Source organism: Jaculus jaculus, chromosome 2 (genome assembly GCF_020740685.1).
Source record: "Jaculus jaculus isolate mJacJac1 chromosome 2, mJacJac1.mat.Y.cur, whole genome shotgun sequence".
In the NCBI taxonomy this organism is placed as follows: domain Eukaryota; kingdom Metazoa; phylum Chordata; class Mammalia; order Rodentia; family Dipodidae; genus Jaculus; species Jaculus jaculus.
The window spans coordinates 19540283-19565683 of record NC_059103.1 but is presented as its reverse complement, the minus strand read 5'-3'; the positions used below and the strand labels follow the sequence as shown (position 1 = coordinate 19565683).

The window sequence follows — 25401 nt, the reverse complement described above, 5'->3', positions numbered from 1 at the left end:
TCACGGCAATCCTCCTACCTTTGCCTCCTGAGGGCTGAGTGCTGGGACTAAAGGTGTGCACTACCATGCGCGGCCACCTTTTTTTTTTTTTTTTAATTCCTTAAGGTATGGTTTTGCTCTCGCCCCAAGCTAACATGGAATTCACTATGTAATTTCAGAGTGGCCCAAATTTTATATTTTTTATAGATTACTTATTGTTTACAAGCACAGAGAGAGGGTGAGGGGGGAATGGGTTGCACTAGGGCCTCTTGCTCTTGTCACTCACTGCAAGTGACCTCCAGGAGTATGTTCCACTTCCTGCATCTGGTTTCATGTGGGTATGAGGGCATCAGACCCAAGCTGTCAGGCTTTTCAAGCAGCCATTTCTACAACTCTATCTTTAAATTTAATTGAATATTTTGTTTCTTAATTTTTTTTTTTCTTTGTGAGACACTCTAGCCCAGGTTAACCTGGAATTTACTCTGTAGCTCAGGCTGACCTTAAACACACAGCGATTCTCCAATCTCAGCCACCTAAATTCTAGGACTAAAGGTATGAGCCACCATTCCATGCTAATTTTTTTTTTTCCTGTAGTACTACATCATAAAGGCCTACACATTAACTTTTCATTTTTAAATTTTTTTCCTGTCTTTTTGATATTGTTGTTTGGAGGCAGGGTCTCACTCTAACCCAGGCTGACCTGGAACTCACTCTGTAGCCCAGGTTGGACTTATATTTATGGAGTTCCTCCTATCTCAGCTTCCAAAGTGCTGGGATCAATGGCATGTACCACCAGGCCCAGCTCACAATATTTGATTTTAAGACATGTTACAGAGACATAGTAACACAAACAGCATGGTATTGTCGTAAAGATGTAAGTAACAAAATGATACTAAGTGAAAGACTATTTAATTCAAGTGTTCTGTAGCCATCCTGCAGATGATGAGGTGTTTGGGAAGAAGAGAAACACAGCCAGAGTGACAAGTCTTAGGCTGGGTAGAAGTTGGAGGCTGGGGCTGCCAAAACTCAAGAGACTGGACAAAGCCAATGGGAGAAAAATCTCAAATCTTCACAAGAATTGGCATTCTGAAAACACGGACTCAGTGTTTCAGCAGTGTCCCTAAAGAGACCCTAGGAGGCAGAGGTTACAGTTCAAGTCTCCCACCATATTAGAAGAGTTTTATTTAAACCCTATCAGGTTTCTACTCAATCCTCTTAAGAAGAATGGAAAAGATGGTAAGACCCTATTGCTGAAGACTCCACATAATTGGGCTGCAAGGCCACTGAGAAATCCTGCTGGAACTGAGCTGATAACCTCCTCCATGTAGACCAGCTGACTGAAAGCTGGAAGAAGCCATTCTACATGTAGTTCAATGGGAGAAAGATACACCTCCAATGAAGATACTCAACAGTGGACACTGCAAGCCTTATAATTGGCCAGCCAGGCCAAATGAGCCAACGGGTGCAATAGTGGCAGGTCTGTCACGGTGGAAACCAACTGCCCTCCAATTGGACTGGAGGCCGGCTCCATGGGAGGGAATACATCCCTAATACTGAAAACTTAAAACAGGGGTAGTCATGAGCCCTAGGGGTGTAACATCTGCTGATGTCTGGAAAAATGTATATACTATGCTTGTCAAACTGCCCAGTAAGCACTTCTCTTAATATTTATACCCTTATATTAACACTAGTCTCACTTTGGGTAAAGAATCTTCTCTTTTCAGATGGCACTGACCTTGGGATGACTCAGAAGGTATCATAGTGCTGGAAAGAAGTGACTGGAGTACTGAGTAACATCTCAATCACACTTTCCAAGGCTCAGGGTCTAATGCGGAAGAGGTGGCAGAAAGAACGTAAGAGCCAAAGGAAGGGTAGGACTCCTTACAACATGCTCCATTCAGACATAAAATGACCTGGATATCCATGACCTCATAGTGCCTGACACTACCTACACAAGACCATCATAAGAGGAGGAAAAGAGCCTGGCGTGGTGGCACACGCCTTTAATCCCAGCACTCAGGAGGCAGAGATAGGAGGATCACCATGAGTTCGAGGCCACCCTGAGACTCCATAGTGAATTCCAAGTCAGCCTGGGCTAGAGTGAGACCCTACCTTGCAAAAACACCAAAAAAAAAAAAAGAGGAGGAAAAGATCATGATATCAAAATAAAAGAGAGACTGATTGAGATGGGGAGGAGATATGGTGGAGAATAAAATTTCAAAGTGGAAAGTGGGGGGGAGGGTATTACCATGGGATTTTTTATAATCATGGAAAATGTTAATAAAAATTGAGAGAAAGAAAAAAAAAAAGAATGTAATGCAATGACAGACCCTAGCCCAGCATGGTGGCACATGCCTTTAATCCCAGCACTTGGGAGGCCGGAAGTAGGAGTCTTGAGACGAGTGCATAGGTGTCCTCCAACCTCAGTCTCCTGAGTGCTGAGATTAAAGGCTTGTGCCATCACACTTGGCCTTGGATTAGAATTTTGTGTGTGTGTGTGTGTGTGTGTGTGTGTGTGTGTGTGTGTGTGTGTTTGAGGTTGTTCCATGTCGCATGTCACAAAGCAAGTATATAGTGAATCTAATTATTGCATATATAACAACTGGAGATGCATGAGATGGATACAAAGTGGTCTGAGAAAATGGAATATTTTGTCCTTTGAGGATTGCTGCTTTTCACCAACAGTACCCAACCTCAGGCAGCATTCTGTGGGGCAAAATTCTATCCGCTGAGAGTCAGTCAGATCTCGGAATACAGTGCCAGGTAGAGTGAATGCTAATGCTGCACTCACTGTAAAAGTCCATCCTCAGGCACTGTGCCCACTGATGGCGCCGCTGGAGGCGCCCCAGTGTTAGAAGCTCCACGGCCTTGTCTATTGGACTTCATCCCCTGTGGCAGGTAGAAGCAGCCATGGCCGTAAGTCTGCCTCAACACTAAGCAGCCCATGGCAATGTGAGCCTTGGTCCTGTCCCAGTAAAGTGAAGATCTTGAGAGGCTGTGGGCTCAGAGTACAGTGCAGCATTGGTGGCCATGAGCCAGGCTTAGAAGACCAGGATAGGGCTGGGGATATAGCTTGGAGGTTAAGGCACTTGCCTGCGAAGTCAAAGAACCCAGGTTTGATTCCCCAGGGCCTACATAAGTCAGATGCATGGGGTGACACATGCTTCTGAAGTACATTTGCAGTGGCTAGGGGTCCTGGCCCATTCTCTCTCTCATAAACAAATCAAATGAAAAAAAAATTTTTTAAAGGGCTGGAGAGATGGCTCAGCGGTTAAGAGCTTGCCTGTGAAGCCTAAGGACCCCGGTTCGAGACTCGATTCCCCAGGACCCACTTAAGTCAGATGCACATGGTGGCCGCATGCATCTGGAGTTCGTTTGCAGTGGCTGGAGGACTTGGTACACCCATTCTCTCCCTGTCTCTCTCTCTCTCTCTCTCTTTCTCTCCTTGTCTTTCTGTCACTCTCAAATAAGTAAATAAAAAAATAAGAAAATTTAAAATAAATAAAAACAAGTTTAGATCCCCACATAGTGATTCTGTCCCACCCTGAGCAGAATCCTGTACAGATAAATTTGGGATTTCTTTGTACCCATGATGGGGCTTATAAGGAAAGACCGCCATTTTTAGATATACTGATATATCCTATTCCCTATGTCCCACGTTTCAGGGTGACCAACACATCAATTGTACATTTTATGAAAGACCTAGCTTGAGCCCAGCATGGTGGCGCACGCCTTTAATCCCAGAACTCTGGAGGCAGAGGTAGGAGGATTGCCATCAATTCGAGGCCACCCTGACACTACATAGTGAATTCCAGGTCAGCCTGGGCTACAGTGAGACCCTATCGCAAAAGAAAGAAAAAAAGAATATGATGGAGAATGGAATTTCAAAGGGGAAAGTGGCGGGGGGAGGGAATTACCATGGGACATTTTTTTATAATCATGGAAAATGCTAATAAAAAAATTTTTTTAATGTACACAAAAAAAGAAAGAAAAAAAGAAAAGAAAAAGGGAGGGAGGGAGGAAGGAAAGAAGAAAAGGAGGAGGGAGAGAAGGAAGGAAAAGAAAGAGAGGGACCTAGCTTGGATCTCCCCCTAGAGCTAAAACAGGGAAAACACTACCGCAATGCATAGCAATCTTGGACGGCAGTGCCATCTGGAGTCAAAATAGCAGAAGTGATCACTCGGAGAAAATGAACAGCCTACTTAGAATTTCTGGAAGGCAAGCCCAAACAAAATCAGACTAGTAACTACATAACCCTTCAAGGAACAGTTCTCGTCAAATGCCAGAAAACATCAAAGACATCCAGGGGACAATGACATCATATAACAAACAGGGTGCCAGAAACTGATCCTATTGTAAACCACTACAGGCAAACTTTTCTCCAGAAAATGTAAAACATCTGTTTTAAGGAAACTCAGTGAGTGACTTTCAAAAAAACAATCCAATATTCTAACAGCAAAACTTCAAATAGATAAGAAAGCACTTTTTATGCTTTTTTGAAAGATTTTATTCTTGTTTTTATTTATTTATTAGAGACAGAGAGAGGGAGAGAAAGAGTATGGGCACACCAGGGCCTCCAGCCAATATAAACAAACTTCAGATGCATGTGCCACCATGCACTTCTGACTTATGTGGGTCCTGGAGAGTCGAACCGGGATCTTTTGGCTTTGCAAGCATGCTCCTTAACTGCTAAGCCATCTCTCCAGTCCTTTTTGTTTATTTTTTAAGGTAAAGTCTTACTCTAGCTCAGGCTGACCTAGAATTCACTATGTAGTCTCAGGGCGGCCTTGAACTCATGGAAATCCTCCTACCTTTCTCTACCAAGTGCTGAGATTAAAGACGTGTACTACCACGCTTGGCTTGGAAGCAATTTTTTTATAAAATTTTTTTTATTTTTATTTATTTATTAGAGACAGACAGAGAGAGAGAGAAAGTGGGCACATTAGGGCCTCTTGCCACTGTAAAGGATCTCCAAATGTCTAAGTGCCATGTTGTGCATCTAGCTTTATGTGGGTACTAAGGAATCAAACCAAAGCCAGTAGGCTTTACAAGCAAGTACCTTTAACCATTGGGCCATCTCCTCAGCCCTGGCAACAATTTTATTTTTGTTTTTTTCGAGGTAGGGTCTCACTCTAGCCCAGGCTGACCTGGAATTCACTGTGTAGTCTCAGGGTGGCCTTGAAACTCACAGTGATCCTCCTACCTCTGCCTCCTGAGTGCTGGGATTAAAGGTGTGCATCATACACCCAGCTTGGAAGCAACATTTTAGTTAATTTCATTTTGGAGAGGGTATGTGCACACATTTGTGCGCCCTATGCACATGCAGGTGCAGGCCAGAGGGAAAACTCAGGTGTCCTCCTCTACCACTCTTCCATCTAATTTCCCTGAGACAGTCTCTCATCCAGCCTGGAGCTCCCTGCGTCTAGGACATGCTGGCTAACTAGCAAACCTCAACAATTCTCCTGTCTCTGCCCCACCCAGTGCCATGGCTTTAGGCACCCAAGGCCAGGCCAGGCCAGGCCAGGCCAGGCCAGGCTTTCTGTGCTGATACTGGGGATAAAACAAGCAAGTATTCTTAGCCAGCTGAGCCTGCCCAAATGGAAGGAGGCTTTTTTTTTTTTTTGGTTGTTTTTTAAGAGAGAGAGAGAGAGAGAGACAGAGATTGAGAATTGACACACCAGGGCCTCAGCCACTACAATCAAACTCCGGACACTTACGCCACCTAGTGGGCATGTGCGACCCTACACTTGCCTCATCACTGTGTCTCTGGCTGATGTGAGATCTGGAGAGATCAAACATGGGTCCTTAGGCTATTCAGGCAAGCACCTTAACTGCTAAGCCATCTCTCCAGTAATGGAAGCAATTATATTTTATTTAAAAACATTTTTTTTTAATTTGAGAGAAAGAGAAAGGCAGACACAGAGAGAGAGAGAGAGAATGGACGTGCCTGGGTCTCCAGCCACTGCAAACGAACTCCAGATACATGGGCCACCTTGTGCATTTGGCTTATGTTGGTCCTGGGGAATTGAACTGAGGTCCTTTGGCTTTGCAGGCAAACATCTTAATGGCTAAGCCATCTCTACAGCCCCTTGGAAGCAATTTTAAATATAAATTATTTTTTTAAATAAACATTAAAAATAAAATAATAGCCAGGCGTGGTGGCACACGCCTATAATCCCAGCACTCAGGAGTACAGGCTGGTACATCACTGAGAGTTTCAAGGCCACCCTGACGCTACACAATGAATTCCAGGTCAGCCTGAGCTACAGTGAGACCCTACCTCAATAAACCAAAAAAAGAAGAAAGATTTTATTTTTATTTATTTATTAGAGACACAGAGAGGGAGAGAGAGAGAGAGTGAGTGAGAATTGACATGCCAAGGCCTTTAGTCACTGCAGATGAACTCCAGATGCATGTGCCACCACGTGCATCTGGCTTATGTGGGACCTGGAAAAATCGAACCTGGGTCCTTGGGCTTCACAGGCCAGTGCCTTAACTGCTAAGCCATCTCTCCAGCCCCACTTTTCCATTCTTTACAAAGACAGAGATCAATTTTCTGGAACATGAAAAGCTAGAAATTCACCTATTTTCAAATCTTTGCTTATAGGCTATGTGGGAAACCTGCAAAGCCATTGCCTCCTTGATCTCCACTGAATCCACCACAAAATCCTTGAGTATACTGAAAATTTCCCCTGCCAATAACAAACCCTCACCCACCACATAAACCAATACTCCTCCGGCTTTATAATCCTCAATGCCATGGATTGCAGGAAAGCTGGAGTCCAAATGTTTTGTTTTGTTTTTTTCTTTCTTCTTTCTTTTTAAATTCATTTACTTACTTGACAGAGAGAAAGAAGGAGAGAGAGAGAGAGAGAGAGAGAGAGAGAGAGAGAGAGAGAGCGAGCGAGAATGGGCACAACAGGGCCTCCAGGCACTGTAAACAAACTCCAGATGCATGTGCCACCTTGTGATCTGGCTAACATGGGTCCTGGGGAATCAAACCGGTGTCCTTTGGCTTTGCAGGCAAATGCCTTAACTGCTAAATCATCCATCCAGACTTTATTTGTCTTTCAAGGTAGGGTCCCGTTCTAGCCCAGGCTGACCTGGAATTCACAATGTACTCTCAAGGTGACTTCAAACTCACAACGATCCTCCTACTTCTGCCTCCCAAGTCCTAGGATTAAAGGCATGCTGCCATCACACCAGGCCAAAATGTTTTCTTGTATAATCGTTTTTTCAGCCCAGGTTAATCTCCTTCTACTATTATCACAAGAAATTTTTGTGGATTCTTTGTTTTGTTTTGTTTTTCGAAGTTGGGTCTCACTCTAGCCCAGGCTGACCTGGAATTCACTATATAGTCTCTGGGTGGCCTAGAACTCTGTCTCCCAAGTACTGGGATTAAAGATGCTACAGTGAAACCCTACCTTGACAAATAAAATGAAGTATATATTTTTAAAATTCCAGTGCTCGGCTGGAGAGATGGTTTAGCGGTTAAGGCATTTGCCTGCAAAGCCAAAGGATCCTCATTCGACTCTCCAGGATCCACGTAACCCAGATGCACACGGGAGAGCATGTATCTAGAGTTCATTTGAAGTGGCTGGAAGACCTGGCATATCCATTCTCTCTCTCTCTCTCTCTCTCTCTCTCTCTCTCTCTCTCTCTCTCTCTCTGAAATAATAAGTCCCAGTGCTCAAGAGGCAAGAGGATTCTGAGGCTCACAGACCACCTAGTCTAGCGTAACTGGTGAGTTACAGGTCAATAAGAAAATCTATTTCATAAAAATAGCATTCCTGCCCTGGCATGCACATTCCCTCTCTCTCTCTCTCTCTCTCTCTCTGTCTGTCTCTCTTTCTCTCTCTCTCTCTCTCTCTCTCTCTCCCCTCTCCTCTCCACTCCTCTCCTTTCCTCCCTCTATATCAAACAGATAAATAAAATAAAATATTTTAAATCAAAAAAGTAGGCCAAGCGTAGTGGTGCACGCCTTTAATCCCAGCATTTAGGAAGCAGAGGTAGAAGGATTACCATGAGTTCAAGGCTACCGTGAGACTACATACTGAATTCCAGGTCAGCCTGGGCTAGCAAGACCCTACCTTGTAAAACAAACAAACAAAAAAAAAAAAGTGGGACTGGACAGATGATTTAGCTGTTAAACTGAATTCATTACCAAGCATAACTGATGGTTTAGCTGTTAAACTGAATTCACTACCAACCATTTGTTTTGTTTTGGTTTGGTTTTGGAGGAAGTTTTTCACCCTAGCCCAGGATGACCTGGAATTCAGTATGTAGCTGGCCTCGAACTCACAGCAATCCTCCTACTTCTGCCCCTGAGTGTTGGACACAGGGCTCACAAGCCTCTTTACCACCCAGACTTGTATCAGTTAATACAGTCAGTATTTTTTGTTTTTTTTTTATTTTTCAACATAGGGTTTTGCTCTACACCAGGCCAACCTGGAATTCACTATGTAGTCTCAGGGTGGCCTCAAATTTACAGCAATCCTCCTACCTCTACCTCCAAAGTGCTGGGGTTAAAGGCGTGTGCCACCACCAGTATTTGTGAAAGTACACACTATTATTGAAGTACATATTGCACAGTTGTGTCTGAAAGATATACTTAACTGTATCTTCATCATTAGGCGCTGGTATAGACATGTTCGTTGGCTTTTCTGCCATACCAGATAGAAAGAGCTGAAATGAAGAAAGAAAACTTTTTCAAATTCACTTACAAAGGTTATATTCCTAACATGTATTCTGTTCATTGAGGAGTCTATTGGAGATATTACTACAAGTTTTCTTTTTATTCATACTTTTGCCCCGTTATGTTTTTATTTTTATTGTATTTTATGTATTTATTTATTTGAGAGAGAGAGAGAGAATGGGGCGCCATGACCTCCAGCCACTGCAAAAAATTCCAGATGCATGTGTCACCTTGTGCATCTAGTTTACAGATTACTACGGAAGCAAACCGGGGTCCTACGGGTTTACAGGCAAGTGACTTTACCACTAAGCCATCTCTCCAGCCCTGTGCTGTTTTAAGTTGAAGGTTGTTGGTTGTTTTTTTATTGTTGTTGTTGTTGTTGTTTTCAACGTAGGATCTCGCTCAAGCCCTGGCTGACCTAAAATTCACTCTGTAGTCTCAGGGTGGCCTCGAATTCATGGCCATTCTCTTACCTTCTGCCTCCCAAGTGCTCAGAATAAAAGCATATACGACCATATAAGGCCTAACTTGAAGCTTTCTTACTAAAAAGAATTCTGGGCAGTAAAATATATTCAATGTAAAATAGAAATAAATCATTTGGCAGGGAGTGGTGGCACATGCCTTTAATCCCAGCACTCAGGAGTATAGGTTGGTAGATCACTGTGAGTTTCAAGGCCACCCTGAGACTACATAGTGAATTCCAGATCAGCCTGGACTAGAGTGAGACCCTACCTAGAAAAAACAAAACAAAATAAAATAATAATCCTTCAGCTGAATAATATACTTGAAAAAAATAAGCTAAGTGAAATTTAAAATGCGATGAAGGCATAATTAGCACAATACATCTTTATCCAGGTATACAAAGTTGTTAATGTTTCTTTTTTGCTTGTTCGTTTTTGAGGCAGGGTCTCACTTTATCCTAGACTGAATTGGAACTCACTCTGGAGTTCCAGACTGATCTCAATCTCACAGCAACCCTCCTATCTCTGCCTCCTGAGTCCTAGGAGTGAAGGCATGCACCACCACACCCAGCCCAAGTTGTTAATATTTCTTTGACAATGAAATATAATGGAATTTTACAACTATATTAAAAATATTTGGACTGAGGAAATGGCTCAGTGGTTTAAAACACTTCTTTGAAAAAGCCTACCAGTCTGGAGTCAATTTGCCAGCACCCACATAAAGCCAAACACAAAGTAGTGTATTTATCTGGCATTCATTTGCAGCAGCAAGAGACCCTGGCACATCCATATATACACACATACTTGCAAATAATAATGTTTTTAAAAGTTATCTTAGGGCTGGAGAGATAGCTTAGTAGTTAAGGTGCTTGCTTGCACAGTTTAAGGACCCAGGTTCAATTCTCCAAGTCCCATGTAAGCCAGATGAACAAGGTAGCACATGTGTCTGGAGTTCCTTTGCAGTGTAGAGGCCCTGGCATGCCCATTCTCTCTCTCTCTCTCTCCCTCTCTCTGTGTCTCAAATAAAAATTATTAAATAAAATTAAAATGAGTTTGCCTTTTAAAAAAAGGTTATCTTAGCCACATGTGGTGGCACATACCTTTAATCCCAGACTCAGGAGGCAGAGGTAGGAGGAGGATCCCTGTGAGTTCGAAGCCACCCTGAGACTACATAGTGAATTCCAGGTCAGCCTGGACTACAGAGAGACCCTACCTCAAAAAACTTTAAAAAAAAAAAAAAAAGAAAGAAAGAAAGAAAAGTTATCTTTGCCTAAATAGTAATATTTACAGTGTGTACATAGTTAACTGACCAAATTCTCTACCATCCAGCACACTTAATTGAATAAAGTATACCACATTGCACAATTTTCAAAAAGAAAAAGTTTTAAGTGCAAAAACTTCTGTGGTTCAAAGCAGTGTCACAGCTCTTACCTGCAGGCATCTTGCAGTGTTTGCAAAATTTAATTCATTGACATGAAAAATCCGTTCAGTGACAAAAAAAAATGAAGACCATTTAAATAAGGCCTTAGTTTAATTATGCAAAAGAAATTACTTAAACTTGCTGGGTGTGGTGCCGCATGCCTTTAATCCCACCACTCAGCAGGCAGAGGTAGGAGGATCACCCGCCATTAATTCAAGGCCATCCTGAGACTACATAATTAATTCCAGCCGCCTGAACCAGTGTGAGACCCTACCTCGAAAAACAAAAAGAAAGAAAGAAATTAAATTTATGCTATTCCAAGTACATGCAATGTGCTCTCCCAGCCTCTCTCTCTCTCTCTCTCTCTCACTCTTGTTTGTTTGTTTTTTAGGTAGCCCAGGCTGACTTGGAATTCACTATGGAGTCTCAGAGTGGCTTCCAACTCATGGTGATCCTCCTACCTCTGCCTCATAAGTGCTGGGTTTAATGCTCATTTTTTAAATATTTTTTAAGCCGGGCGTGGTAGCTAACACCTTTAATCCCAGCACTCAGGAGGCAGAGGTGGGAGGATTGCCATGAGTTCAGGGCCACCCTGAGACTCCATAGCAAATTCCAGGTCAGCCTGGGCTAGAGTGAGACCCTACCTTGAAAAACAACAAAAAAAAAAAAATTTTTTTTAACTGTTTTATTTATTTCTTTGAGAGAGAATATGGGCACACCAGGGCCTCCTCCTGCTGCAGATGAACTCCAGACATATGCACCACTCTGTGTATCTGGTTTTATGTGGATACTAGGGAATCAAACCAGGGCCACCAGGCTTAACAAGCAAGCACCTTAAACTGGTGAGCCATCTCTCCAGCCCTAATGCTCATTTTTAAATATTTTATTTATTTATTTTATTTGAGAGAGGAGGAAAGAGAGTCAGGACAAGGCAGATAGAGAAAATAGGCACCTCAGGGCCTCCAGTCACTGAAAACGAACTCTAGATGCATGTGCCATCTTGAGCATCTGGCTTACGCGGGTGCTGAGGCATGGAACCTGGGTCTTTAGGTTTCACTGGCAAGTGCCTTACCGAGTAAGCCATCTCTCCAGCCTCATTTTTTTAGGTATGCCATTCCTCTCTCAAAAGTACTGCATTATATCTTTAAAAATTAGCAAACATAAATAAATAAACAAACAAAACCTAGTGCTCATTACAAAAACACAACAAATTCACTTTTCCATTTTTTTTAAAGGATTTTATTTTTAGCCGGGCATGGTGGCACATGCCTTTAATCCCAGCACTCAGGAGGCACAGGTAGGAGGACCACCATGAGTTCAAGTGCACCCTGAGAAGACAAGTGAATTCCAGGTCAGCCTGAGCTACAGTGAGACCCTACCTCAATAAACAAAAAAAAAAAGATTTTATTTTTATTTATTTATTAGAGACACAGAGAGTGAGAGAGAGAGAGTGATTGAGAATGGATATGCCAACACCTTTAGTCACAGCAGATGAACTCCAGATGCATGTAGCACCATGTGCATCTGGCTTATGTGGGACCTGGAAAAATCAAACCTGGGTCCTTAGGCTTCACAGGCCAGTGCCTTAACTGCTAAGCCATCTCTCCAGCCCCACTTTTCCATTCTTTACAAAGACAGAGATCACTTTTCTGGAACATGAAAAGCTAGAAATTCACCTATTTTCAAAGCTTTGCTTATAGGCTATGAGGCAATCCTGTACTTGAAACCTGCAAAGCCCCTGCCTCCTTGATCTCCACTGAATCCACCACAAAATCCTTGAGTAGTACTGAAAATTTCCCCTGCCAATAACAAACCCTCACCCACCACATAAACCAATACTCCTCTGGCTTTATAATCCTCAATGCCATGGTTTGCAGGAAAGTTGGAGTCCAAATGTTTTGTTTTGTTTTTTTCTTTCTTCTTCTTTTTTTTTTTTTTTAAATTCATTTACTTACTTGACAGAGAGAAAGAAGGAGAGAGAGAGAGAGAGAGAGAGAGAGAGAATGGGCACACCAGGGCCTCCAGGCACTGTAAACAAACTCCAGATGCATGTGCCCCCTTGTGATCTGGCTAACGTGGGTCATGGGGAATCAAACCTGGGTCTTTGGCTTTGCAGGCAAACGCCTTAACTGCTATATCATCCATCCAGCTTTTATTTGTCTTTCAAGGTAAGGTCTCATTCTAGCCCAGGCTGACCTGGAATTCACTATGTACTCTCAAGGTGACCTCGAACTCACAACAATCCTCCTACTTCTGCCTCCCAAGTCCTGGAATTAAAGGCATACTGCCATCACACCAGGCCAAAATGTTTTCTTGTATAATCTTTTATTTAGCCCAGGTTTACCTCCTTCTACTATTATCACAAGAAATTTTTGTGGTTTTTTTGTTTCTTTGTTTTGTTTTGTTTTTCGAAGTTGGGTCTCACTCTAGCCCAGGCTGACCTGGAATTCAGTATGTAGCTGGCCTCGAACTCACAGCAATCCTCCTACTTCTGCCCCCGAGTGTTGAGATTAAAAGCATGGGTCACTGCACATGGCTCACAAGCCTCTTTACCACCCAGACTTGTATCAGTTAATACAGTCAGTATTTTTTGTTTGTTTTGTATTTCTTCAAGGTAGGGTTTTGCTCTAGACCAGGCCAACCTGGAATTCACTATGTAGTCTCAGGGTGGCCTCAAATTTACAGCAATCCTCCTACCTCTACCTCCAAAGTGCTGGGGTTAAAGGCGTGTGCCACCACCAGTATTTGTGAAAGTACACACTATTATTGAAGTACATATTGCACAGTTGTGTCTGAAAGATATACTTAACTGTATCTTCATCATTAGGCGCTGTTATAAACATGTTCGTTGGCTTTTCTGCCATACCAGATAGAAAGAGCTGAAATGAAGAAAGAAAACTTTTTCAAATTCACTTACAAAGGTTATATTCCTAACATGTATTCTGTTCATTGAGGAGTTTATTGGAGATATTACTACAAGTTTTCTTTTTATTCATACGTTTGCCCTGTTATGTTTTTATTTTTATTGTATTTTATGTATTTATTTATTTGAGAGAGAAAGAGAGAATGGGGCGCCATGACCTCCAGCTACTGCAAACAAATTCCAGATGCATGTGTCACATTGTGCATCTAGTTTACAGGGTACTACGGAAGCAAATCGGGATCCTAAGGGTTTACAGGCAAGTGACTTTACCACTAAGCCATCTCTCCAGCCCTGTGCTGTTTTAAATTGAAGGTGGTTGGTTGTTTGGTTGTTTTTTTATTGTTGTTGTTGTTTTTTTTTTAAGGTAGGATCTCGCTCTAGCCCTGGCTGACCTAAAATTCACGCTGTACTCTCAGGGTGGCCTCGAATTCATGGCCATTCTCTTACCTTCTGCCTCCCAAGTGCTCAGAATAAAAGCATATACCACCATACACAGTCTAACTTGAAGCTTTCTTACTAAAGAGGATTCTGGGCAGTAAAATATATTCCATGTAAAATACAAATAAATCATTCGACAGGAAGTGGTGGCACACGCCTTTAATCCCAGCACTCAGGAGACAGAGGTAGGTAGATCACTGTGAGTTTCAAGGCCACCCTGAGACTACATAGTGAATTCCAGGTCAGCCTGGACTAGAGTGAGACCCTACCCAGAAAAAAAACAAAACAAAATAAAATAATAATCCTTCAGCTGAATAATATATTTGAAAAAAAATAAGCTAAGTGAAATTTAAAATGCGATGAAGGCATAATTAGCACAATACATCTTTACCCAGGTATATAAAGTTGTTAATGTTTCTTTTTTGCTTGTTCATTTTTGAGGCAGGGTCTCACTTTATCCTAGACTGACTTGGAACTCACTCTGTAGTTCCAGGCTGACCTCAATCTCACAGCAACCCTCCTATCTCAGCCTCCTGAGTCCTAGGAGATAAGGCATGCACCACCACACCTAGCCCAAGTTGTTAATATTTCTTTGACAATGAAATATAATGGAATTTTACAACTATATTAAAAATATTTGGACTGAGGAAATGGCTCAGTGGCTTAAAACATTTGTTTGAAAAAGCCTACCACTCTGGAGTCAATTTGCCAGCACCCACATAAAGCAAAACACAAAGTGGTGTATGTATCTGGCATTCATTTGCAGCAGCAAGAGACCGTGGCCCATCCATATATACACACATACTCGCAAATAATAATGTTTGTAAAAGTTATCTTAGGGCTGGGGAGATAGCTTAGTAGTTAAGGTGCTTGCCTGCAAAGCTTAAGGACCCAGGTTCAATTCTCCAGGTCCTATGTAAGCCAGATGAACAGGAGGCAGAGGTAGGAGTATCACCCGCCATGAATTCAAGGCCATCCTGAGACTACATAGTGAATTCCAGTCAGCCTGAACCAGTGTGAGACCCTACCTTGAAAAACAAAAAGAAAGAAAGAAATTAAACTTATGCTATTCCAAGTACATGCAATGTGCTCTCCCACTGTCTCTCTCCCTCCCTCTCTCCCTCCCTCCCTCTCTCTCTCTCTCTCTCTCTCTCTCTCTCTTCTTTGTTTGTTTTTTAGGTAGCCCAGGCTGACTTGGAATTCACTATGGAGTCTCAGAGTGGCTTCCAACTCATGGTGATCCTCCTACCTCTGCCGCCTAAGTGCTGGGTTTAATGCTCATTTAAAAAAATTTTTTTAAGCCGGGCGTGGTGGCTAACATCTTTTATCCCAGCACTCGGGAGGCACAGGTAGGAGGATTGCCATGAGTTCGAGGCCACCCTGAGAATCAATAGCGAATTCCAGGTCAGCCTGGGCTAGAGTGAGACCCTATATCGAAAAACCAAAAAAAAAAAATTTTTTTTAGATGTTTTATTTATTTCTTTAAGAGAGAATATGGGCACACCAGGGCCTCCTCCTGCTGCAAATGAACTCCAGACATATGCACCACTCTGTGTATCTGGTTTTATGTGGATACTAGGGAATCAAACCGGGGCCATCAGGCTTAACAAGCAAGCACCTTAAACTGGTGAGCCATCTCTCCAGCCCTAATGCTCATTTTTAAATATTTTGTTTCTTTATTTTATTTGAGAGAGGAGGAAAGAGAGACAGGACAAGGCAGATAGAGAAAATAGGCACCTCAGGGCCTCCAGTCACTGCAAACGAACTCTAGATGCATGTGCCATCTTGAGCATCTGGCTTACGTGGGTGCTGAGGCATGGAACCTGGGTCTTTAGGTTTCACTGGCAAGCACCTTACCGAGTAAGCCATCTCTCTAGCCTCATTTTTTAAGGTATGCCATACTTCTCTCAAAAGTACTGGCATTATATCTTTAAAATTAAGCAAACATAAATAAACAAACAAACAAAACCTAGTGCTCATTACAAAAACACAACAAATTCACTTTTCCATTTTTTTAAAGGATTTTATTTTTAGCCGGGCATGGTGGCACATGCCTAAATCCCAGCATTCAGGAGGCAGAGGTTGGAGGACCACCATGAGTTCGAGGCCACCCTGAGAAGACACAGTGAATTCCAGGTCAGCCTGAGCTACAGTGAGACCCTACCTCAATAAACAAACAAAAAAAAATGATTTTATTTTTATTTATTTATTAGAGACACAGAGAGGGAGAGAGAGAGAGTGATTGAGAATGGACATGACAAGGTCTTTAGTCACTGCAGATGAACTCCAGATGCATGTGCCACCATGTTCATCTGGCTTATATGGGACCTGGAAAAATCGAACCTGGATCCTTAGGCTTCACAGGCCAGTGCCTTAACTGCTAAGCCATCTCTCCAGCCCCACTTTTCCATTCTTTACAAAGACAGAGATCAATTTTCTGAAACATGAAAAGCTAGAAATTCACCTATTTTCAAACCTTTGCTTATAGGCTACATGGCAATCCTGTACTTGAAACCTGCAAAGCCCCTGCCTCCGTGATCTCCACTGAATCCACCACAAAATCCTTGAGTAGTACTGAAAATTTCCCCTGCCACTACCAAACCCTCACCCACCACATAAACCAATACCCCTCTGCCTTTGTAATCCTCAATGCCATGGTTTGCAGGAAAGTTGGAGTCCAAATGATTTTTTTTTTCTTTTAAATTCATTTACTTACTTGACAGAGAGAAAAGGAGAGAGAGTGAGAGAGAGAGACAGAATGGGCACACCAGGGCCTCGAGCCACTGTAAACAAACTCCAGAGGCGTGTGCCTCCTTGTGCATCTGGCTAACATGGGTCCTGGGGCATTGAACCTGAGTCCTTTGGCTTTGCAGGCAAACACCTTAACTGCTAAATCATCTGTCCAGCCTTTATTTGTCTTTCAAGGTATGGTCTTGTTCTGAAAGGCCCAAGAATTCAGAAGCCCAGAAATACTATCATGCTCCAAAGGGAGCTTAAGCGGGCCCCTGCATACCTCCAACTCCAGGCTTTACTCTCTGTTGGAAGCAAGTAAAGAATCCCTCTTCTCATTATATCAGAGCCCACTCCTAATATAAAACTAGGTAAAAAGGGCATGAGATAGCCCTCAAGGATGGAAAATTAGTAATGAAGTAAACCACTTATTTGGTTTCTGTAAATAGCCTGCACCATAAGCCTTAATAGCCCACACTGTAAGCCTTAGTAGCTCGCACCATAAGCTGTAGCAGCCTGCCTCAGACCACCAAGGTCATAGGAGGCTGATACCAGTCTCTGCTACTCCCATCCAAGGACCTGCGCAAATGCTGACCTCCAAGGTCATAGGAGACTGATTGGTCCACGAGGGGCTTGAACAAATTAAACTAATTGGCTTAGAAACTATAGAGTGGCACAAACTGACTGGCTCGCACCCCGGGGGCTCCTGATATTAAAAAAATGATTGGTCTAATGCACAGGCTTTGTTAGAAACCCTATAAAAACTGTCCCGTTCCTACATTCGGGGCTCTGCGGTCCTCTACCCCTGTGCGGTGTATGACTGTGGGCCCCAGCGCGCTTGGAATAAAATCCTCTTGCAGTTTGCATCAAGACCGCTTCTCGTGAGTGATTTGGGGTGTCACCATATCTGGGCAGAGCATGGGGTCCTCGTTTTGGGGGTCTTACAGTTCTACCCCAGGCTGACCTGGAATTCACCATGTACTCTCAAGGTGACCTCGAACTCACAACGATCCTCCTACTTCTGCCTCCCAAATCCTGGGATTAAAGGCATGCTGCCATCACACCAGGCCAAAATGTTTTGTTGTATAATCTTTTTTTCAGCCCAGGTTAACCTCCTTCTACTATTATCACAAGAAATTTTTGTGGCTTTTTGTTTCTTTGTTTTGTTTTGTGTTTCACAGTTGGGTCTCACTCTAGCCCAGGCTGACCTGGAATTCACTATATAGTCTCTGGGTGGCCTGGAACTCTGCCTCCCAAGTACTGGGATTAAAGATGCTACAGTGAACCCCTACCTTGACAAATAAAATGAAATATATTTTTTAAAACTCCAGTGCTCGGCTGGAGAGATGGTTTAGAGGTTAAGGCATTTGCCTACAAAGCCAAAGGATCCTCATTCGACTCTCCAGGACCCCTGTAAGCCAGATGCACAAGGGGGAGCATGTATCTAGAGTTCGTTTGCAGTGATTGGAGGACCTGGCATATCCATTCTCTCTCTCTCTCTCTCTCTCTCTCTCTCTCTGAAATAATAAGTCCCAGTGCTCAAGAGGCAAGAGGATTCTGGGGCTCACAGACCACCTTGTCTAGCCTAACTGGTGAGTTACAGGTCAATAAGAAAATCTATTTCATAAAAATAGCATTCCTGCCCTGGCATGCACATTCCCTCTCTCTCTCTCTCTCTCTCTCTCTCTCTCTCTCCCCCCTCTCCTCTCCACTCCTCTCCTTTCCTCCCTCTATATCAAACAGATAAATAAAATAAAATATTTTAAATCAAAAAAGTAGGCCAAGCGTAGTGGTGCACGCCTTTAATCCCAGCATTTAGGAGGCAGAGGTAGAAGGATTACCATGAGTTCAAGGCTACCGTGAGACTACATACTGAATTCCAGGTCAGCCTGGGCTAGCAAGACCCTCCTTGTAAAATAAACAAACAAACAAAAAAAGTGGGACTGGACAGATGATTTAGCTGTTAAACTGAATTCATTACCAAGCATAACTGATGGTTTAGCTGTTAAGCTGAATTCACTACCAACCATTTGTTTTGTTTTGTTTTGGTTTTGGAGGAAGTTTTGCACCCTAGCCCAGGATAACCTGGAATTCAGTATGTAGTGGCCTCGAACTCACAGCAATCCTCCTACTTCTGCCCCCGAGTGTTGGGATTAAAAGCATGGGTCACTACACAGGGCTCACAAGCCTCTTTGCCACCCAGACCTGTATCAGTTAATAGAGTCAGTATTTTTTGTTTTTTTATTTTTTCAAGGTAGGGTTTTGCTCTAGACTAGGCTAACCTGGATTTCACTATGTAGTCTCAGGGTGGCCTCAAATTTACAGCAATCCTCCTACCTCTACCTCCAAAGTGCTGGGGTTAAAGGCATGTGCCACCACCAGTATTTGTGAAAGTACACACTATTATTGAAGTACATATTGCACAGTTGTGTCTGAAAGATATACTTAACTGTATCTTCATCATTAGGCGCTGGTAAAGACATGTTCGTTGGCTTTTCTGCCATTCCAGATAGAAAGAGCTGAAATGAAGAAAGAAAACTTTTTCAAATTCACTTACAAAGGTTATATTCGTAACATGTATTCTGTTCATTGAGGAGTCTATTGGTGATATTACTACAAGTTTTCTTTTTATTCATACATTTTTGTGCTGTTATGTTTTTATTTTATTGTATTTTATGTATTTATTTATTTATTTGAGAGAGAGAGAGAGAGAATGGGGCGCCATGACCTCCAGCCACTGCAAACAAATTCCAGACGCATGTGTCACCTTGTGCATCTAGCTTACAGGGTACTATGGAAGCGAACCTGGGTACTAAGGGTTTACAGGCAAGCGCCTTTACCACTAAGCCATCTCTCCAGCCCTGTGCTGTTTTAAATTGAAGGTTGTTGGTTGTTTTTTTATTGTTGTTGTTGTTGTTGTTTTTCACGGTAGGGTCTGGCTCTAGCCCTGGCTGACCTAAAATTCACTCTGTAGTCTCAGGGTGGCCTCGAATTCATGGCAATTCTCTTACCTTCTGCCTCCCAAGTGCTTGGAGTAAAAGCATATACCACCATACACGGCCTAACTTGAAGCTTTCTTACTAAAGAGGATTCTGGGCAGTAAAATATATTCAATGTAAAATAGAAATAAATCATTTGGCAGGGAATGGTGGCACATGCCTTTAATCCCAGAACTTAGGAGGCAGAGGTAGGAGGATTTCTGTGAGTTCGAACCCACCCTGAGACTACGTAGTGAATTCCAGGTCAGTCTGGACTAAGTGAAACACTATCTCAAAAAAAAAAAAAAAAAAAGCCAGTTGTGGTGGCACATTCCTTTAATCCCAGCACTCAGGAGACAGATGTAGGTAGATCACTGTGCTTTCAAGGCCACCCTGAGACTACATAGTGAATTCCAGGTCAGCCTGGGCTACAGAGTGAGGCCCTACCTATAAAAAACAAAAAACAAAAAAAAAAAAAACAGTACAAAGAGGTGGGATGGTGAGATGGCTCAGTGCTTAAAGGTGCTTGCTTTCAAAATTCTGCCAGTCTGGTTTGGCCCAGCTTCAATTCCCCAGTACTCATGCTAAACCATAGACACAAAGTGGTACTTGGATCTGGAATTTGTCTGCAGTGGCAAGAGGGCCTGGTGCCCCCATTCTCATTCACTTTTTTCTCTCTCTTTCCCCCCCTTGAAAATAAATAATAAATAATAAAAATTAAGAGGTTACAAAGATCATTCTTCTTATGATTTTTGTTCATTTTGTTCATAAGCGAGCAATGGGTTTAATTGTGACATTTTCATATGATCACTTTTTTTTTTGTTTTGGTTTTTCGAGGTAGAGTCTCACTCTAGCTCAAGTTGACCTGGAATTCACTATGTAGTCTCAGGGTGGTCTCGAACTCACAAGGATCCTCCTACCTCTGCCTCCTGAGTGCTGGGATTAAAGTCACGTTGCCACCACGCCTGGCTCCTAATCACTCTTCTTTTGGAAAGGATTCTGAGACAGACAGGTAGAAAATTTTACTTTAAGATGTCATAAGGCAACAAGGAAGACACTCAGAATTACTTAAGTTTCCAATGTAGCTTACCAGGTGAGAATGGACCACTGAAGAAGAAATAGAAAAGGGAAAAAATATATAGAAAAATTGAAGAAGAAAAGTCAGCTAATAAATTTCAAACACATTCCTTGGAAAGTGAACCAAAGTTATAATTCTCACTTATCAAGCAACAGTTATGCACCTAGCATTGTACACAGTGCTTTACCAATTTTAGAACTGATAGTAAAATCTAAGACATACATATTTTCATTGCTATATGCTATGTGAAAAAAATTCAAGCCCAGGGATATGAAATAACTTACTTGCCCAGAGTTTCAGCCTCACAGCACACACAGGTCTGAACTGACTCTGAAGCTGGTATTCTTCTTGCTATCTGCAAATCTGGACCAAATTAATATTCACTGTATTTGCAACAGTTGGGACAAGGGAGGCAAGGTACAAAAGCACGTGTTGTCCTGATTCCTAAGCAGATCTGCATGAGAAAGTCATGATACCCTACTTTTAAGTACAGACAAAGATACTAAGAATATGAGGCATATTTTCAAAAGAAATATTGTGTGTAGGTAAGGCAAAAATAAACTGAAGAAAAAAGAATAGCTCTATTTCATGGTTCTCTTTGTTTGATCAATCTTGTAAGCTATTCCACATAATATATACATTTATCTCATTTTTCCTTGATGCTAAATTCTTTTTTTTTCCTTGATGTTAAATTGTCTCTCATATAGAACATCTTCTCTTCTACTGAATGGTTTAAACTATCATAAATGAAGTTTCTATATTGATTTAGTAGGAAATGTTAAGAATTGCAGTGATTTTGGTCCACAATTAATAACAATAAATATTTCATTTATTTGTTTGTTTATTTAAGAGAGAGAGAATGACACAACAGGGGTTCTAGCCACTGCAAATTAACTCCAGATGCATGTCCCACCATGCACATCTGGCCTACGTGGGTACTGGGGAATCGAACCTGGGTCCTTAGGTTTCATAGACAAGCACCATAATTACTAAACCATTTCTCCAGTCCAACAATAAATATTTTGAAGCCTAAGAGAGAGATTATTAGTTGGCTGTGGTGACTTATGCTTTCAATCTCAGCATTTGGGAGGCTAGTGGCTGAGGCAGAAGGATTGTCATGAGTTCAAAACCAGCTTAGGTTACAAAGTGAGTTCCTGGTTACCCTGGGCTAGACTGAGACCATTCCTCAAAAGAGAGAGAAAGTAGCCAGGCATGGTGGCGCACACCTTTAATCCCAGCACTCGGGAGGCAGAGGTAGGAGGATCGCCATAAGTTCAAGGCCACCCTGAGACGACAGAATTAATTCCAGGTCAGCCTGGACCAGCGTGAGACCCTACCTTGAAAAAACAAAAACAAAAGAGAGAGAGGGAGAAAGAGGCAGAGATTGGTTTTCTTGTGATTATCCTCTCTTAGAATTTGAAGTAAAATGCTGGACTTTGTAGTACAACGTACAATCCCAGCACTTGGGAGGTGGAGACAGAAGGATCAAGAGTTTAAAGTCATCATGTGCTCCAATCCAGTGACACTGGTTTAAAAAAAAATGGATTTTTGCTGGATGTGGTAGTACATGCCTCTCTCTCTCTTTCATGTATATGCACATATATGATATATATACCTACATATGTATATGTATCAAAATGCTTGTTTAAAAGTTTTATTTTATTTGAGAGAGAGAGAAAGAAACAGAGGGAATGAGTGCGCCAGGAACTTTAGCTGCTGCAAACAAACTCCAGATGCATGTACCACCTTGTGATTCTGGCTTAAGTAGGTCCAGGGGAATCAAACCTGGGTCCTTTGTCTTTGCAGACAAGTGCCTTAACCACTAAGCGATCTTTCTATCCCCAAATGCTTTTATTTTTATTTTTTTATTTTCTGAGGTAGGGTCTCAACTCTAGCCCAAACTGACCTGGAATTCACTATCTAGTCTCAGGGTGGCCTTACACTCATGGTGATCCTCCTACCTCTGCCTCCCATGTGCTTGGATTAAAGGTGTGCGCCACCACATACTGCCCAAAATGCTTTTTTAAAAGTACTGGGGCTGGAGAGATGGCTTACCGGTTAAGGCACGTCAGCCAGATACACAAGGTGGTGCATGCATCTGGACTTCATTTGCAGTGGCTGGAAGCCCTGGTACGCCCATTCTGTCTTCCACTCTCTCTCTCTCCCTCTCTCTCTCTGTCTCTTTCCCTCTCTCAAATAAATAAGTAAATAAAAAGTATTTACTCAAGGGGCTGGAGAGATAGCTTACTGGTTAAGGCACTTGCCTGAGAAGCCTAAGAATCCAGGTTGGATTCCCCCAGTACCCATGTAAACCAGATGCACAGGGTGGCACATACATCTGGAGTTCATTTGCAGTGGCTGGAGGCCCTGGCATGCCCATTCACTCTCTCTGTCTGTCTCTCTCTGTCTGTCTGACTCTCTCATAAATAAATAAATAAATAAATAAATAAATAAATAAATAAATAAATAAATAAATGTATATACTCAAACTGGGCATGGTGGCACATGCCTTTAATCCCAGCACTTGGGAGGCACCACCATGAGTTTGAGCCCATCTTGAGACTACATAGTGAATTTCAGATCATCCTGGCCTAGGGTGAGACCCTACCTAGAAAAAAAAAGAAAGAAAGACAGATGACCTCTAGTCAGAGTTGCTTGCATTATTGGAAACATAGCCTCAAGGGACTACAAAGCCAGGAGTGGTGGCACACGCCTTTAATGCCAGCACTTGAGAGGCAGAGGTAGGAAGATCACAGTGAGTTTGAGGTCACCTTGAGACTACATAGCAAATTCCAGGTCAGCCTGGGATTAGAGCGAAATCCTACCTCAAAAAACAAAACAAAACAAAAAGAAAAACAAGTTCAACAGTAGCCTTGGCTTCATAGTGTTTCAAACTAGTATGGGCTACAGAGCAAGATGTTGTTTCAAAAAAAAAAAAAAAAAGAAAGAAAGAAAGAAAGATATAGTTCAATGGTTAAGCCCTTGTCTGCAATGCCTAATGACCCAGGTTTGGTTCCCCAGTTCCTTGCAAATAATTTTTTTTTTTTTTTTTTTGGTTTTTCAAGGAAAAAAAAAAGAAAGAAAAAAAAGTGGTCTAAAGGTAGGGGTGATGGCACACGACTTTAATCCTAGCATTTGGAAGGCAGAAGTAGGAGGATTGCTGTGAACTCAAGGCTGCCCTGAGACTACATGGTGAATTCCAGATCAGCCAGCGATAGAACGAGAACTTACCTCGAAAAACAAAACAAAACAACAAAAAAAGGCGTTGTAGGAGTTAGTTACCTGTGGGGAGCTCAGGGAAAGGTTGAACAATGGGTACCATATTGTTGCAGGTTTTGAGAATGATGAAGCCTTTCTTGGCTCTGAATGGGCTCAGTTTAGGAGTTAGAGTTCAGGATATTCAAAGGTCACTAGAACTTCTCAAACCAGTGGTTTTTGAGTTCTATGTCCTGGACATGCAAGGAATTGAAAAGTGTAGGCACAGCAGAAAGGCAAGTTAAAGCCGGGTGTGGTGGTGCACACCTTTAATCCCAGCACTCAGGAGGCAGAGGTAGAAGCATCACTGAGAGTTCAAGGCCACCCTGAGATTACATAGTGAATTCCAGGTCAGCCTGGACCAGAGTGAGACCCTACCTCGAAAAACCAAAAACAAACAAACAAACAAACAAACAAAGAAAGGAGGGAAGGAAGGAAGGAAGGAAGGAAGGAAGGAAGGAAGGAAGGAAGGAAGGAAGGAAGGAAGGAAGGAAGGAAGGAAGGAAAGTTAAGCAAGGTGGGTTCATTTTATTTTATATATTTTTTACTTTATTTTATTTTATTATTACTATTTTTTCAATTTGAAAGAGAGAAAGAAGTAGGTAGAGAGGAAGACCATAGGCCTATCAGGCCCAGGGCCTCCAGCCACTGTGAATGAACGCATGCACCACCTTGTGCATCTGGCTTATGTGGGTCCTGGGGAGTTAAGCCTCAGTCCTTTGGCTTTGCAGGCAAGGGCCTTAACCGCTATCCCTCCAGCCCTGTCAAGACTTTATTCTTAGAAAATTAAGCAGAAAGTTCTCAAGCTGGGAAGGATCCTATGCAGGGGACCACTTGGTGACTTGGACTTGGAATTTTTTTTCACCCCAGAAATTCTTATATCCTCAGGGATATAAGTTAGATATCAGATCAGAGTGGACTGAGTTGGCCATTTTGAATGTCATGGGGGCTCTTGGTTAAAAAAGAAGAAAGAAAAATGCAAATGCACCCCTTTAATCACAGCACTTGGGAAGCAGAGGTAGGAGGAATGTCGCGAGTTCAAGGCCAGCTTGGACTACAGAGTGAGTTTCAGGTCAGCCTGGACTACAGCGAAACCCTACAAAATAATAATAAATATAAATAAAAAAATAAAAATAAATAAAATAATAATAATAATAATAATAATAATAAAACAAGTGACTGAGGGTTTATACAGGGCTAGTGATGATCCCATACGCATAAACCCAGGAGTTCATGACTGGTCAAAAGGCTCGCCCAGCTCTAGGGTCTCCCAACAGCAAAAGTCTAAGGAGCGCCCTGCGACCCCAGGACTAAGTGGCAGACTGGTCCAGCCGGGACACCAGGGGCTGGCGCATGCGCGCGCAGGGCCCAAGCCGGCGCAGCGCGGTCGCCATCGCTGGGCCAGCGGCCGTCTTTGGCGCGGGCAGCCGGTCCGGCCCCAGGC

At 42.5% G+C, this 25401-nt stretch overlaps 1 protein-coding gene across 1 annotated transcript in view; it reads right to left on the bottom strand.

The window, feature by feature from the left end:
• Positions 1 to 25351, bottom strand: part of Septin14 (septin 14) — a 57595-nt gene extending 32244 nt beyond the window's left edge. The window contains exon 1 of the mRNA XM_045143488.1: positions 25298 to 25351. Within this exon, the coding sequence (XP_044999423.1) occupies positions 25298 to 25351 (54 nt within the window). The remainder of the gene's footprint in view (positions 1 to 25297) is intronic.
• Between the last annotated feature and the right edge of the window lie 50 nt (positions 25352 to 25401).